Below are 17,221 nucleotides of genomic sequence, written 5' to 3' on the forward strand. Positions count from 1 at the left end.
GAATCTATTTAAAAAGAAGGTTGTGGAGAGTCCATACTATCCAATTTGTTTAGAGGAGTAAGAATCAATGGTTCATGCATTATGGAAATGTACTACAGCACAAGATATTTGGGGCCAATGTTCCAAAAGAATCCAAAAAGTTTCTTTCAATAAGAAGACTTTTATGGAACTTATAGAAGCTATGTATACTGTATTTGAGAAGGAAGAACTGGAGGAGATGGTAGTAGTTGCAAGAAGAGATTGGCAGAGAAGGAATGGATTTGATTTCTGAGCAAATTTCACCCATCCAAATGCAGTGGTGCAGAAATCAAAAGAAATTTTGTAGGAGCTAAAGGCTATACATACACAAAGATCTAGTAAGTCAAGCACTTCTAGTAACATGGCATAAAAATGGGATCCTCCTCCGCATAACTCTTTTAAGATAAACTGGGATACTATTGTTGATAGGATTAACTGCAAAATTGGTGTTGGTATCATAGTTCAAGATTAGGAAGGTAAAATGATAGCCACAATGAGGATGAACCGTCCCATATTCTATGATCCTCTACTTGCATAAGCAATTGGTGCACTTCAAGCTACTCTGTTTGGTTTGAAATTGGGACTTAGAAATATCATACTAGAGAGAGACTCTATACAGATCATTCAAGAAATCATAAATGCTAAGGAGTCATGGACCAGTGCTAGTATGATTGTTAGTGAAAATAAGGATAAGTTTTGAAATTATGTCAAGTTCTCTGCTCATCATGTGAGAAAAGAGACTAATGATGTAGCTCATGTTTTGGCATAAAGTGCCTTACATGTTCATGATGTAATTTTCAATACGAATGATTGTCCTTCATGTATTCTTTCCTTGCTCTAAAGGACTTATGAATGAAACAATCTTCATTTAAAAAAAAAAAAAGATTATATACGTAAGATTATAAGTATATATAACATTTTTCTAATATTAAACGATTAAACAATTACTTACTATTTCTTACTTTTCTATTAGTATGGCATTAAAAATACAATAATGCTACGTACAGAGAACCTTGCAGACGAAATCCCATACTTTGCTAACGTGGCAGAACTAAAAAAACCAAAAGAAGAAGAAGACGACAGAAGGAAAGTTGTGCCCAGATCCCTCGTTCCTCCCCAAATCCCATTTTTGCACTTTGTGTATTGGTCGTTTGTGGGTGGTGCTCTCTCGTTCCTCCACCTGCATATTGGCTTATCTCCTTCATGACCCACGTCTATCACTCAGATTGTGAAGGTCCACTGCATTCTTCTATCATTAGATCCACCAGAAGCCCCCCACTCGTCAGCGTCGTCTCTAGTTGGTAAGCACATTTCCCCTACTGACATTTTTGGTTGGCCAAATTGTTTGGTTTTATTGGGTTATACAAATGAAAACTCCGGGTTCTTTGTTCTTGAAAGAGTTACAAAAAAGGTAAAATTCACTTTGTTCTTGAAAGAGTTAATAAGTTATTTTTGATTTGATGCTTTGCCCCTTGAGTCTCTGTCTTCGAAACTTGAAGCAAAGATGCATACTCTGTCGGCCTACTCTGTTTTTCCCATGCTGGAACAATGTCCTTGCTTCTTTCAAATGGCTCATTGAACTTTATTTGTCTTTGCTCCCTGGCCAGAGCATCTACTTGGTTTTTTTCTTTTTCTATTTATTAAAACAAAGTGTAAGGTGGAAAATATTTGAGGCTCCCTACCTAAAATTAGTAATAAAAACACTCATATTTGCTTGAATTCTATCTTTATATTGATTAATTGGCTCAAAACATAATTGCTCAGTCAATGGAAAGCAGAGACCGTACACAATATGGTTCAAGCTCATCAATGGGTCTAGAAGTTTAACGAAAGGTTCAAGAATGCTTTAGCATAGATGAGGATTCTCAACACTAACATGAAATTTAACGAAAGGTTCCAGAATACACAACAGCATTCCAAATAGTCCCTGACATATAATGTACAAAGTTCCCATTAAGTGGGGCTGCACTTAAACTTTATCAAGTACAACGGTTTTAATATAGTAATAACCCAATACACATGAAGCAATGTGCGTTCATGCCGGATGTTTGTTTGTTACCTTTGAATATCCCCTCTTCACAATCCCTTCCTCTCTTTTTTTAATCTCTTCCTCCTTCCTTAATAATTCAGCTTCTATCTTTACAAGTTCTTTCTCTCTTTTTTCCCCACTATCTGCCCATTTGAAATAGTTGTAATATAGTAATCCCTGAATATAAACAAACAGACAATGGGTACATTAGATATCAAAATTTTGTACAAACCCATTAAATGTCAAAGGAATGAAAATATGTTCTACTGCCGTATTGTACTTTGGACACCCAATGAATTATCGTCCTGAGTTTCTTATAGAATATTTGATGTTCTAAGTAGAGTTTTATAACCGCAGATGTACATTGGGTCGTTCCTCAATATAAGATTAACAAGAGAATATGAAAAGTTTGATGATGTCATTCTAAATCTATCACAAGGAATTACAACACTTGTTCTATTGACATTAAGTGAGTGTGGTCAGGAAAAAATAAAACTAAAATCAGAAAAATAAAAAGCCTCTATTTCAAGTATTTTACAAGAAAGGGTGATTAATCTACCCCACATGCAACTTTCTTTTTAGGGTAGAAACCCCCGACAGCTTATTTTGGAGTATCAAGAGGATTTAAATAGTGTGGGGATTAAATTAAAGAGTCTCAATATTCCTTCATCCATTGCTGTACGACTACTCTATCCTTCTTTTACCAAGTCTAGTAGTTCACACAAAGCTGAAAGCTTCCACCCTTTACCACTCTTTTCCCTCTCTAATGGACCAACCCTTGATCTAAATCACGACAGTAGCCTTCCACCTCCCTCATCGGCCTCATCCAAATACATTAGTTGAAATGGAAGAAGTAGGTTAAACTAAGGAAAGTACATTGTGACATTAGGTATCAAACTACATAGACAGATGAGGATTCTTAACATTCCAATCCTTATATTCATGACTAATGTTGCTTGGAGTATTATTGAGACAGATGAGAAGAGAATAATGTTCTAAGCCAATAATTTGAAAGTACATTAAAACAAATATTTCATCTTTTCTTCTATTTTTCTTTTATCATTCACTAGGATTTTATTAATGAGAAAGATAGGCATAGCCCAAGTAGAATTTCATCTTTTCTATACTGTTATGCATAACATTCCAAAAAATGCAGCAAATTGCATGGAAACAAGCAACACCAACAAGCATTTGTAATAAGTTACAACTTAAAACTACAAATTCTACTTTTATCAGAAATTCATCTCAAAACTACAAATTAAAAACCCAACTTTTAGATCCCAGATACAAACAACAAAATCAAAATATATCCACAATGCAAACTTAATCAACCTAAATTTATCGAAAATCACAAAGAGGCAGAGAGGGAGAGAGAGATATCAGTGGTGAGAATGAAGAAACAATTGATGATACGGATTGGATGAAAAATAACGAAGAAGAGGGAGGGTGGGAGAGTGAATCTGGGATTTGCAGAAGGTAAAGATAAAGAAGTGGCTTCGGGTTAAACAAAAGAAGATGAAGACAACTGACTAACTTGTGCACTTTGGCTAGGGTTAGGGTGAGGGTTCAGAAATAAAATAAAATAAAATAAAATAAATGAGAGTGGGATGGAGGGGATGGAGGAGGTGGAGGAGAGAAGGAGAATGGATGGAAGAATGGATGGGAGAATGGAGAGCAGTAAACGCGAAGAAGGGGAATGAGAAGGAAAGCACCATTTCAATTATTTGTTCCACACCGTTTTGCACATTCCGTAATGCACCATTTCACATTCCTCTGCCACCCAACGTTCCATTTGTTTTTTAAATCCCATGCAACATGCTTTGTTTTTCCTCTCCCGCCCAACAACCCAAAACACCACTTTTCTCTTCAACCAAAACGTTCCATTTCAATTTTTTTTCATGGCATGCCAGGAGGATTCGTGGGCAAGGACTCAAGAGTATGCAAAATCGATTGAATTTTCCTTCGAAATAATAATTAAAATTGTTATTAAAAAATAATACTTACAAAATTCATTTCTTTTTAATCCACCCATTAAATATGTGGGTCCCACGTTTCTGCTCTGTGATGTGTTGTGTAGTCGATCAACCAGAGATTGAAAATTTGAAAACTCCAGCCTCGAGGACACCACTTCAAAACAGTCAGGCATTAAGCGACATACAGAGAGATGTGTTGGAAACCCTCCAAGTGTGAATTGCCCATATGAACATGCAACCTCCCACCATTCAAGAGAACCTTCCCACTAATCCTAGATGGCTGCAGCAACCCCTCAACAGTTAAGGATAGCTGCTGAAAATTTCTTATTTGTCAACTATGGTGGCTACGTTAGGTAGGCTTCTCCTATAAAAGGAGATCATTTACAATGGTGTAAACCATCTTCACTAAGATGAGCGATCAAGACAGAGAGCTGAAGGCAAAATATAGGTTCTCGGGAAACCCATAACAGAAGGTCTTTTGAGAGATAAAGAGCTTGCTTATGAGTGTTTTTAATTTTATACAAACATATTGAAAATACTGAGTTTTCGCTTCAATGGACGCAGGCAAGTTGTCGAACCACTTAAATATTGTCTCTCTATCGTATTATGAGATTTTTTGGACAAGTCAGAGGCGCAACAATTGGTATCAGAGTTTTGATTTCGTGCTGTCTAGAAAAATCAAGTTGATCGAAAGTAACTTTTGATCACATAATGAAATTCCTCGCATCAAGACGAATCTGTTGCCACAAATGGCATCAAAAACGGATGCTGGAGCCTATACGCGCCCCTAGAAGTCGGAGAGTGCACAGACGAGCCTCAGTCGCATCAGAGGAAGAAGACGAGTGGGTAACATGCATCCACACGCCCCACCCACAGCGGGAGGAAGAAGATGAATGAGGGACACACACTCACACTCCCTCACGCGCATCCCAGGTTGAAGATGCATGAGAGGCAAGCGCCCTAGAAGCACTCGGCACTTGAAACGCACGCACCTCACGTGCCCCAAACCCCCTGCTATAGCGAGTGTGCCACACGCGCCAGATGACTTGAACCGTTGAAATTTTAAATCATTTTTTGGGCTATATCTAAGCCATTTAGAGTCCGATTTCAACGATCAAATAGTACTTTGTAACTATTTAGATCATTACGGAGTCATCTGTAAGGTGGGAATATTGAGATTCACCATTGGTACTTTTGATCTGAATCGTCCATAAGTTGCAGATCATTTTGAGCTAGATCTAAGCCATTCGGAGTTCAATTTCAACAATCAAATAGTGTTTTCTAACTATTTGGATCATTTCAGACTTATCCGTACGATGAGAATATTGAGATTTGCCATCGATACTAATGATCTGAACTGTTCAAAATTTAGATCATTTTGGGCTTAATCTATGCCATTTGGACTCTATTTGCAATTATCAATAGTGCTGACAAACTATTTGGATCATTCCGAACTCATCCGTATGGTAGGAATGTTGAGATTCACCATCAATACTAATGATCTGGACCATTCAAACTTCAGATCAGTTGTAAGGTTGATCAAAGTCATTTGTAGTCTAATTGCGATGATCAAACAATGCTGAAAAACTATTTAGATAATTCAAGACTCATATGTACGGTGGGAATGTTGAGATTCACCACCGATACTTTCAATCTGGATCGTTCAGACCTCAGATCAGTTGTGGGCTTGATCAAAGTCAGTTGGAGTCCAATCTTGGCGGATTCATATGTTTTGGGCTTGATCTTAGCCAATTGGAGTCGTGTCAGACTCATTTGTTTTGGGCTTGTTGGAGTCCAATTCAGCCAAACTCAATTCTTTTGGGCTTGATTTCAGCCAGTTGGGATCGTGAAGTTTGAGGAGCAAACTTCAGATCATTGGACGATGCTAATTAAGTTGTTATTTCGGCAGGTTTTGGGAATCATACAACCCATGGAGCACAATGTTATTAAAGGAGAACCGCAAACGGATCTCATTATGGTTTTCTTTGAAAAGCCAGTTATAAATAACAAAGTACAGATGAAGAACCTCAAAAAGGCATAAGGTACTTTTGTTGCCCAATAGTATTTGGCATTGTGGTCAAAAAGTTGGGAGGTCATGAGAATGGCTATGAGTAATTCTGCAAAGAAGTCGAAGTTGAAGTTTCATAATGTACGAGATCTTATCCTAGATGAGGAGGTGCGCAGAAGAGATTCTGGCAAGATCTCGAATTTGTTGGTCCTGAACGTTGATAATCAAGATAGAAGCTTGGATTAATCAAAGTTTAGGAATAAGAGCAGAGGCAAGTCAAGATCTAGACAACAGATGACTCGTTAGGAATTGTGGCACGACAGGCCACAAGAGACTGCTAAAATCGTAAGAAATTTGAGAATGATACTGTGAATATGGTGACTAAAGAAATACATAACGTCGTATTTCTTGCAGTGCACAATGTTGTTAAAGATAGATTGAAGACAACAGTCATTCAGTAGTATTTTCTCAAAAAGGCATGGAAAGTCACGAATGATTCATTGGGCTTGGCTCGTGGTAATGGTCGTGTGAATTAGGTGAGGAAGTAAAAGGAAGTCAATTTTACTTTTCCTCAACTAAACTTGAAGAAATCTCCCTAGACCATGACATGAAGCAAAGGTGTGAGAGATAGGACCAAAATATCAGATGTTCCAGGGATATCTACACCTAAAGTTGATGATCGCATGACTGTCAATACGATCAGACCTCCATGGTGGTTACTACCTTAAACAACATCCTATTGAATGAATGTAGTGAACTACGGTATAAAGAAAAATCTTGCAAGAATGGAGATTGTGCAAGTCGGAGACTACACACAAGATGGGCACATCGATTGAAGACAGGATATGTTAGCAGCAGGATGAGGAGTTAGTCGCCCAGGTTAGAGATGGAGACCTGAGCAACAAGTTTTTTGATATGTGTCAAGATCCGTGCGAGACCATTGATTCCTAGTGCAATGGGAGATGTGTTGCTCTATATAGATGTGTTAATTAAGGGCACTGTACGTGATGAACTAAAGTTATGCATCACTTTAATTAGTCTTCTAACTTGAAGACATGAGCTGTAAAATTGTAGAGATGATAAGGGATCATGCTGGAGATAGAGAATGGCATGTTGAGAACCAATCTCCAAGTTGGAGATTGGTGTAATTGTAGGGGTATGGAGCTTAGTTTGAAAGCTGTAAAGGCACCGGGTAGATTGTTCACTCGATTGTTGCTTGAGCGAAACTCAATCTGCTCAAAGTGTACATGAGTGTGGACTCATAGACTCAAGCGAAAGAAGAATCCTAGAGAGTTAAGATTGTGCAGTAAAGCACTTGTGAATCTCCCTTAAAGAAAATCCCTTGCAAGCTCTATGGATGTAGACAATGCTGATGCATTTGAAGATGCATTTAGAGAGACATCTGGATATCCATTTGAAGACGCACCTGCAGATGCATTTGATAGTGGAAATCTCTCATGGCTAACAAGTATTCCAATGAAGGAGTACAATCATTTGAAGGATGAAACTATTTGTAACATCCTACTTTGGCACACTTGGGTGGAGGGAGTAATTGTTGGAAACCCCCCAAGTGTGAATTGCCCATATGATCATGCAACCTCCCACCATCCAAGAGAATCTTCTCACTAGTCCTAGATAGCTATAGCAGCCCCTCAACAGTTAAGGATAGCTGCTAAAAATTTCTTGTTTATCAACTATGGTGGCTACGTTAGGTAGGCTTCTTTTATAAAAAAAGATCATTTGCAATGATGTCAATCATCCTCACTGAGGTGAGCGATCAAGGCAAAGAGTTGAAGGCGAAATAGAGGTTCTAGGGAAACCTATAGCAGAAGGCATTTTGAGAGATATAGAACTTGTTCATGAGTGTTTATAATTTTATATAAATATATTGAAAATATTGAGTTTTTACTTTAGTAGACGTAGGTAAATTGCCGAACTAATTAAATATTATCTGTTTATTATCTTGTGTGAACAGTTAGACAGGTCATAGGCGTAACAAGATGGCGGTGGGTAACGCAATCCCAATACCCCAATTGAGACCGCCCTTCTCCTACAGTTGCTCGGATTTCCCTTCCAAGAAATCCAAAGCCAGTCTCTATTTCGTTCTGGGTTTGGGTTGTTTCTCCCTCCTGACCAACGACGCTATTTCTCCCAGTAAGAGCCACAAGAGCTCCGGCCTCGTTGCCGTTGCTCCAGTAACGATAGCAGAAACAGCAGTTCCTCTTTGGAATGAGATTGAAACCGCCGTTTCTCTGAGATTGAACAAGGTGAGAACTTTGCCTCTGTTCTCAAGGTACCGCCCATTTCCTTTGTTTCAGAAATAGATATATAGAGATTATCTTTCCCTTTTTCTCCCTTAATTTTTCTGAATTGTTTATTCTGTTCTCTATGTGGGTTCATCCTGTGGTGTCCCATTTAGATGATTTACGGAAAATTTGATGCATAAGATTTTTTGTAAGCTCATAGGACTAGTGAGATATGGGGTAGGAAGATTTGGAGGGTAATGATAAATGAGAAAATTTAACATATTTGGTTCTTGGTTTCCTGTAAATTACGGTAACCGAAAAATGCATGCTTTGAAAGCGTAAAGAGACAGACTTCAGACTAGTCTTCAGTGTTATTTAAGTGACTGTGCAAATTGTAATATTGCACAAAAGTTGCTAATTCTCATCTCTCTTCTTCATATTTTTCTTTTTTCTTTTTGGCTGTGAAAAGTGGGAGGAAATGTTGCAAGTTTTAGGCGGTCTACTTTTTTCTGTGACCCAAAAGGATTCAAAAAATTTCTTAACCCGGGAACCAATAGCCTGGAAATTACTGGACTCGTGCTCTATCCTATCAATTTTAGAAATATCCAGGCAGCTGGGTTCCCCCGGCCCCAAATGAAACTTTTGTGGAACTGTGATTATATTGTACATTTAAGTTGTTTGCCTCACTTCTGTTTTATGAAGTATAACTATAACGACTGTTTGTTATCGATTTTAGAGTAATGTAGTTGATTGTTTGTATTAAAATAAATTGAAGTAGACTTCATTTACAGCTGTAGAAGTGATTCTATGTCCCTTTATTGTTTCCAGAGGAAAGAAAGATGGGAAAAAAAAAAATGGAGGAGGGGGAGGAACCTGGAGAAATCAACATCCCACCATTTGGAAGCTTAAAATCAAGAATAGATTGCTTTCTGATTTATTTTTTGGGTATTAGAGATAGTTTTGCCTCATAATGACCTTCAGACTATATATCCCTGATGGTCTTGAGATTACAGAGCCTGCATTTCTTGTCTATGGTGTCAAAAAGGCTCTCAATACCAATCTGTTTTGCAAGTTGAAACTTTAGATTTACATGTTATATTAAAGAACAATATTAGAACTGATACACCTAGGTAGATGAAAATACATTGGTTGCGGGAAGTATAGGCCTTAGTTTGAAATCTTGCCATAAAAACTATAAAAGAAAACAAAAACATACTAAATGTCAGACTGGCACTTCTACTGTGTTTGTTTAGTTCTGAGAAGTTTCCATGCTTTGCAGTTCCAACCTGAAGATGTAATTGACAAGGAAGACTTTCTAGATGCTGGAAAGTTGAAAATGGCTATTGCAGAAGCTACATCAAAAGACACTGTTGCTGGAATCATGTCTCACTTGAAGGTCAGAGCAAGATTTGAATTGCAAGATGTGCAGACTCACACATTATAATTTTACCATTGATCTGATCCATTGTCCATCTGCAGAATGCAATTGAAGAAGAGCAACCTTGATGCTTTAAGGTTGTCTAGGTACACATGAGGCAGACTGGTAATCTCCGTAACAACTTATAGCCACTAAAATCAATCGTCTCCCATTCCACTTTTAGTTAGCTGGTTTGCAATTTTGTTCAATTACTGTTAATCTTCCTTGGCCTTAATAGGCATAGTCTGTCATCTCTTGTTCTTCCTATATGGTCATTAAAATATCAAGTGGCTGGTTAAAAATGTAGTAGAAGGTGAAAAAATGTAGTAGAAACTGAAACTGAAACTATTAGTTTTTCTTATTTGCATGACATTAGATTGAATGGGGCCTATGGACACGTTGTGCTAGTTTTATTTTTTTATTTTTTATTTTTTATTTTTTTAATGTTGTGTCTGGAAATTATTCTTCCCTACATTTATTAATGGAGATGAGACAACATAATACTGATGGGAAAAACGGCATTGACAGGAAAGTGTCCATCATTGGTCTCTAAACCGTTGTCGCTATATATGTTGGTAGGATGGTGGGTGCGCTACTCAGATAATCCCTTCGGTAGATTAGTGCAGATAACTCCTGGAGTGGGCAGATTTGTTGGCAGGAGTTACAGTCCAAGATAAGGTTTTTCTTTCCTTCTTTTTCTTTGTCTTCTTCTTCTCCTTTCTTTATTTACATTATTCTTGTTAATATCTTGTCTATTATTTGTTGCAGGCAGTTGGTATATGCAGCTCTGGGAACTCCATTATTTGAAATTTTTGTGGTCAAAGACACTGATGAGACATATATCATGCAGGTGACTTATTGATGCTACTTCTAGATTATTGCTGATTTATATGGTCTAAAATGACTAATTTTATAGTTTGCTTTGACTTCAATAGTTCGAGTTTTGACCTGGACCAGGTAGTTCAAGTGACATTGCATTCTTTGAATACCGTTAAATGATGAATTATCATATGGAGGAACTATATGTAGCACTTCATCCTACCCTTTTCTGTTAGTCTCTTGACGTGGCTTAAGTGGGGATCTTTTCCTTTGGAGAGTCAGGTTCCCCAAGTTTTATTGCAGTTTATATGAAATATCCATGGTATGCTGTCTATTGACAGGTTGTATACTTGCAAGAGCCAAAAGGAAATTCAACAGATTCCAGTTCACCATCTAAATTCACAAAAACACCACCCTTCTTTTGTGATGCATCCCTGTGAGAACTGAGAAGCTTAGATCATGATACTGGAGAAAGTAGTGTGTGTAGAGTCAAAGTGGCAGCTCTTGCAGCTCACAGTGTCTCTGAGCTTATGCTTCCTGATATTGCCAAGGCCTTTTGGAGTGCTGACAATGTTTCTTTAAAGGGGAAATTAGATTTAAAACTATTGCATTTGAGATGTGGGCAGTATATATACTTTATCACCCTTCTTCTTTTTTTACTTATCAAAAAAATAATTTCCTGTTTGCTACTCATAATTATGGGATAGACTCGTTTTGATGCTTTCTCATTTTACTTAAACTTCCCCCCATTGTCATAATGAGTTTTGAAATCCAAAGGAAATACTGGAACTCCATTAATTCAATAGAAATCAGTACTCAAAACATTTAATTTAATAGGAATTATTTTTCTTTTTAGAGTTTTGATATTAAAATATGTCAGTTTTTAGTATTTAGAGCTGAATAATGTTATTTCCAGTATTTAAATTTTGGATTGCATCACACCCTTACTTGTATTTTTCTCTCCATTAATTTTAGTTGCAACGATATGCCTTTTTTTTTTCACAAAGAATTATGTTCCAACTCAATTCTTAGGTTTCCAGAAACATGTGTGAAATTGTCAAGGTTGCTGCTAGTCCAGCGCAGCAGATTATCTGAGTATACAACTTTTAGTCGGACCACCACTTCCAGAGGAGATTTAGATCCTTTTTCTGGTGAGCTTGCTTGTATATCCATTTCCTTTTGTTATTAGTACTCATCCCTTAGAATCCAATGTAATCATGTCATTTTGATGGTGAAACCTGCTGTTGAAACATAGGCCTGTATGTTGGCATATTTGGTCCTTAATTATGGCACTGAGGTGGTACAATTGCGGCGTAAGTGTGGTGACTGGAATGCTGGGGATGGTGAGAAAAGTCTTCTGATATGTAGTTTATTTAATATGTAGAGGCAGTCAAGCTGACTGGGGATCTAAACATTCCTGCTGGCCAGGACTTTTTTTTTTTTTTTTTTTTTTGGTTTTTTAAATTTTTTGATGGTTATGCTGGTTTACACTACTTGTATCATTAAGGGAATTATAACACTAAATCGTGTAGTTTCGCACTAAAATTAGGAGAGGAAATTGCTTGGCCAGCCGTGCTGTACCCAAATGAATTAGGAGTGGTAATTGTGTTTGAAATCTCTCTCTCTCTCTCTCAAATTTTATCGTTAAGACTTCTTTTGCTTTGGCTTCTCTTTTGAGCTTTATATTAATTATTCTGACCAACCAATTGGTTCTAGTGGAATATTTCTTCAGAATGCCAAAAGTTGTGTGAGCATTTCCCTATTGTTAGCTATGAAAGCCCTTATGTTCATTATAATTATCTTTCAAGTGGTCCAGCCAAAATAGTATAAATTGATCTTTTGTTGTGTAGCACATAACTACTTTAGTCACAAATTCACAGCTGTGGTTGCAAGTCTATATGGAAAAGTAGATTATGGGATATCATGTTAGTCCTTAAAAGTAAAGAGAAAAGTGTGTGGGAGGTTTTCTTTTTGGTAATTGAAACATAAAGGCAAGGGATAAAATTTTTTATTTTCAGAATGTTGTAGAGGAAGTGATGCTTTACTTGTTCCTTTCAGGTATATCCTGGTGAGATCTATAGGCGGTGTTGTTGAAAGTATTGTCTTTGTGGGCAAAAAGCAAAGTCCATTATTTTTTCTTAAAGGCTTCCTGTGATTGCTCTTCTAGAGCGAGAGTACTTTTTCACTATTCTCGTGGCCGCTGACACAATTATTGGAAGGTAGTCCTAAGAAAACTATTCCACAGGTGAGGGAGTTTCAGACTTTGAACCTATCCTATATGAATTGTTGTTCAGAACTCTGCTTGTCATTTGAACTCTCTCTCAAGATTTATCATGTTTGGTTTGGTATTTTTTTCAAAATTTTTTAAAAAATTTCAACTTGTACCCAAAAACATATTTTCATTAACAAATATTTAAAGTAAAGCTACAGCCACTGAGTCGATACTCAAATTTGAGTCTTGATAAGTGTATTTCATCTTTTTTATTATTTTTTACTTTTTTCTACATGCATTGATGTTTTTTTTTTAAAAGAAAAATTCACAACATCATTAAAAAACACTTTCTTAATCACTAAATAAAAGAAAAAATTGCATCGGGACACACTATCGAGACCCAACTTTGGTGGGTTTAGCATTTCTGAAAATTTTATATTTCAAACTTTTGATCCCTAATCATTTGTCTAGGGTTCATTGAAAAGGGAAAAACAAAGAAGACAAAAACAAATTTACAACTCTCATCTATCCACTATCACATCCCTCATTATAAGATATACTCAAAACAAATTAATCAAAGTTTCCTATATACTTTCACAAAACTTAATAAACAATGCATCTTTCTTACATTCTCAAAGCTTTTCACAACCAAAGATACCTTAGTGGGAGAATCTGTGAATTGGAAGGAAATAAAGGAAAAAGAGATTGGGAAGGAAATTGTACTCTTTAAGGTATTTTTTATTTAGAACACAAAAGAATAGCCCACTCCTAAAGCAACCCTAAAGATGAAAACAACTTTATTTAACTTTGTTTTTTTTTGCTATTGTGTCATAACTTCACCCATTAAAAAAAAAAAATGCTGACTTTGATTCCTCTTTTCCTTTTCTTTCTCTCACTGTGCAGATCTGTTTTTGTACAAGTAGATCAATGATTTGTCCAAAAACCCTACTTTTTTTTTCATTGTCTGTTGGTGAAGTTTCATAATTTTCTTACTTTCATAGGATACTGCAATTCATATGAGGATGTGTAACTATATAGTCTCATCTCTAGAAAATTAAAAAATAAATAAGCATAATAATTGTTTGTAGTACTAAGGATCATGATTCTCTAAAATTCTAGAAGCCTTTTAAATTAAGCAAATCTTAAGTAGTACTTCCTACTAAAATGATTAACCATCATCATTTTTTAATTAATAAAGTAATTTTTAATATATTGGTTTATTTTTTTATTTTTTAAAAATATTTAAATATATTAAAAAATCAAAAATTAAAAAATATATATAATTATGCTAAGCGGCACACCAGCTTTCATTGCTAGTCGGCAGCTCTGAGAATATAATTTTAAATTTCTTATAAATAAAATATTACTCGAAACTTTTACGAGCACAACATTTAAATATCGTAAGAAAAAATCTATTTATGACTATGTGGCGGCACTCCATTGGTTCACTTGGTTATAAGTTTTGCATCTTTAATTGACACGTGGACTGAGGTCCACACGGAAAACGGAAAAATGGTCCCTAGGCAGTGCATAAAAGTTTGTTACATCTTCTTTTTCCGAGTCCCCAAACTGAGTTTCTTTCTGTGCGCTTGAAAACCCGGGAAAGCGAAAGAAAATAAAAATGGAAGCTTATAGCCAGAGCCCGCAGCAGCAATACAAAGCAGCCATGAAGAAGTCATCTTCTAGGAACTCCGATTCATCTTCGAGGAACATGGAATCGCCCCACTCGCCACTCCGCTTCCACTCACCACAACTATCCGAGCTTGGTGACCTGCCGGAGACCCCTCCCTACGTGTCACCGGAGAACTTCCCGGATAAACCGCCGGACAAATCCAAGGCGATGGTTTCCTTGGACAGGTTGACGCAGTACTCGCCGCAACCGTCGCCCTTGGGCCGCCAGAAACAGCCGGAGAACGAGGGAAAATACAGAAGTGCGCAGGCGGCGGATTCTCCGTCTCCAGTGATGGTGTTCAACCGAGCGATGAGGGAGGAACCAACTCTGTCGGTGTCGAAGGTCGGACCGGGCGGTGGGGGGCATGATAGGAGATTGGGGACGGTAGCTTCGATACCCACGTCAAAGAGGGACGAGATAGAGAATAGGGCTGCGCTAGTGTTTCGGGTGAGCGAGATTGTGCTCTGCTTGATTTCCTTTTCAGTTATGGCCGCCGATAAAACCCAGGGTTGGAGTGGCGACTCCTTTGACCGCTACAAGGAATACAGGTCTCTTTCTCTCAACTCTCTCAATGTTTTTGTGTCATATATATTTACATATAGTTCCTCTTTATGTTATTTTTTCTGTGAATTTGATGATAATTTATACTGAATAGGCACTGTTTACAGGTTTCTCTTAATGTTTTTTCTTTAAATTTGGAGACTTTGATCTAATGAGTATTATAAGCAATCTTAGCATATATGATAGCTTTCATCAAGTCACTTTCTTTCTTTTTTTTTTTCAATTTTCAGGGTTAGTTTTACTCTCTCTCTCTCTCTCTCTCTCTGAAGGAGTCTCAAAAGAATCCTTACAATCGGTTGGTCTGTTCATCGGCTGCACTTCCTTTGACCAAGTTAAACCCTTTTCCTTTGGTTTGTGTTGTAGTAAACATTCCCTTAGCTTAAGGAGTTGATGACATGATGTTCTTAACTTTTCTTCAATCAGTTATATGTGTGTGTGGTTGACTGATTAGCTAGACATAACTCCCCTGTATTATTTTAAATCTGCTTAGACATTGCTTGAATTTTTCTACTTTTTTTTTCTTTTTTAATCTATATAGAAAATATTGAGAATATTTGCAGTTTTTTTTTTTTTTTCCTCTTCTTATTTTCTTCTTTTGAGGTATTTGATGTGATGGTAAAGTTCATTCATTGGCAGGTATTGCTTATCTGTGAATGTCATTGCATTTGTATATTCCGGGTTTCAAGCATCTGATTTAACCTACCATATGTTCACTGGGAAACATGCAATCCGCCACCACTTACGCCGCCACTTTGATTTCTTCATGGATCAGGCAAGTTGTGCAGCTTCCGAGTCTATTCTTCATCTTACTTTTATCATGCTGCAATTGCTGATGATCTTCATCTCAGTTCTGCATGTTTTATGCATAATGGCAAACCCTCGAGTATTTGGATTTAGTTTAAACTGTTCAATCCACTTCACTGGCATATAGTCTTTGGATTTCATCTCAATTCTGCATGTTTAATGCATATTTAACATCTTCAGTTCAATCCACCTCACTGTTACAGCATGTCACAATGGACTATAGGGTAGCATGTTATTCTATAAATCTCCTTTATTTTATATGGGTTAGACAATATAATTGATTTGTTGGAGATTGTTTGCTGTTAGCCATGCACATTTTGTAACGTTTTAGCTTGTCTGAGAAGCCATTTTCATGAGTTATAGGTTGGTGTAGATAGTTGGTGAAAGCATATTAACCAACGTTTGAAACCATTAGGAAGTACTACAGGTGTTCAAACAGATAATAATGTGAATTTGGAGGATATATGGCTCTCTCTTTATCAGAAATACAACTTAGCTAGGGGCCTCTGTTAATTTCCAAATGTTCCCATCTTTTGGGCATGCCAGTTATGATTAATCTTTAGGGCCTTAATCGATCATTGTTATTATCTTGACAACCTTTTATGTTGTTGTGCACTAAAAGCTACTATTTGCTTTGTTAATATATCTTATTAGCAGATACTGGCATATCTTCTCATATCATCATCCTCGTCGGCAGCCACCCGGGTTGATGATTGGCAATCAAACTGGGGTAAAGACAAATTCACAGAGATGGCTAGCGCGTCTGTCGGGATGGCCTTCCTGGCTTTTGTTGCCTTTGCCTTTAGTTCCCTCATATCTGGTTACAGCCTTTGCACCCGTCAATTTACATGATCTTGGAACCATTCTCATGTTTCTTAATTTCATCTCTATGTTGTGGATGATTGAAGAGTACATTTTCATGTTGTACAGAGAGATAGATTCAATAAAAATAAATAAATTCTTAGTCGGATAAATAAAGAATTTATTGACTTGATATGGATTGGAAAGCAATAATTCCTTTGGTTCTTATTTTACTTTTTGCAATAATTATGACTCAGCCATTTGACTCGGGCACCCTGTTTCTTCATTAAGAAAAGAAAGGACTCACAAGGGAAACCAAACACCGGAAATTTCAAGGCCCAGTCCTCTAGTTTGCTTGTTAATTTTCAACTGGTGACCAACAAAATGGGCCGAGTCCAAGAGCTTAGTGAAACATGGATAAGCTTACTCTTTATAAAATAACTCCTTAATGTTGAATTTTATTTTAATTTTTGGTATGTTATATTCTTGGATTTTGGGAAACTCTCAATTTACTCACTGTCCCATTAAAAAACTAAAAAAAACTTTAAAAAGAAGGTAAAATTGTAATTTTTTAAATTGTTAGGACTAATTTGAACTTTTTTGAAAGGAAAATGGTATTGCAATTTTATTGATAGTTTGCACGAGGGGTGATTGCAAATGG

At 36.8% G+C, this 17,221-nt stretch overlaps 1 protein-coding gene and 1 long non-coding RNA gene across 7 annotated transcripts; one reads left to right on the forward strand and one right to left on the reverse strand.

Annotated features, from left to right (window-relative positions):
• Positions 1–1,802: 1,802 nt before the first annotated feature.
• LOC122289811 lies at positions 1,803–3,965 on the reverse strand. Its single transcript, XR_006236228.1, has 2 exons — positions 3,760–3,965; positions 1,803–2,224 (listed from the first exon to the last, which is right to left on the reverse strand). It is a non-coding gene; the product is annotated as an uncharacterized LOC122289811 (long non-coding RNA).
• A 4,071-nt stretch (positions 3,966–8,036) lies between these two features.
• LOC122289810 (CASP-like protein 4A3) lies at positions 8,037–16,733 on the forward strand. 6 transcript variants are annotated; one of them, XM_043097112.1, is made up of 12 exons: positions 8,039–8,295; positions 9,554–9,670; positions 9,754–9,817; positions 10,220–10,369; positions 10,460–10,541; positions 11,543–11,661; positions 11,766–11,853; positions 12,043–12,109; positions 12,569–12,755; positions 13,626–14,942; positions 15,592–15,727; positions 16,417–16,733. In XM_043097112.1, the coding sequence occupies exons 10-12, from the start codon at positions 14,344–14,346 to the stop codon at positions 16,609–16,611; spliced, it is 930 nt and encodes a 309-aa protein (XP_042953046.1). In that variant the 5' UTR covers positions 8,039–8,295; positions 9,554–9,670; positions 9,754–9,817; positions 10,220–10,369; positions 10,460–10,541; positions 11,543–11,661; positions 11,766–11,853; positions 12,043–12,109; positions 12,569–12,755; positions 13,626–14,343; the 3' UTR covers positions 16,612–16,733. The 6 variants fall into 6 exon arrangements, with proteins under 6 accessions (XP_042953044.1, XP_042953046.1, XP_042953045.1 ...); XM_043097111.1 differs by lacking the exon at positions 12,043–12,109; XM_043097110.1 differs by lacking the exons at positions 11,766–11,853; positions 12,043–12,109 and having other exon boundaries at positions 8,037–8,295; positions 14,329–14,942.
• The last annotated feature ends 488 nt before the right edge of the window (positions 16,734–17,221 follow it).

This window comes from Carya illinoinensis, chromosome 12 (genome assembly GCF_018687715.1).
Source record: "Carya illinoinensis cultivar Pawnee chromosome 12, C.illinoinensisPawnee_v1, whole genome shotgun sequence".
Lineage (NCBI taxonomy): Eukaryota > Viridiplantae > Streptophyta > Magnoliopsida > Fagales > Juglandaceae > Carya > Carya illinoinensis.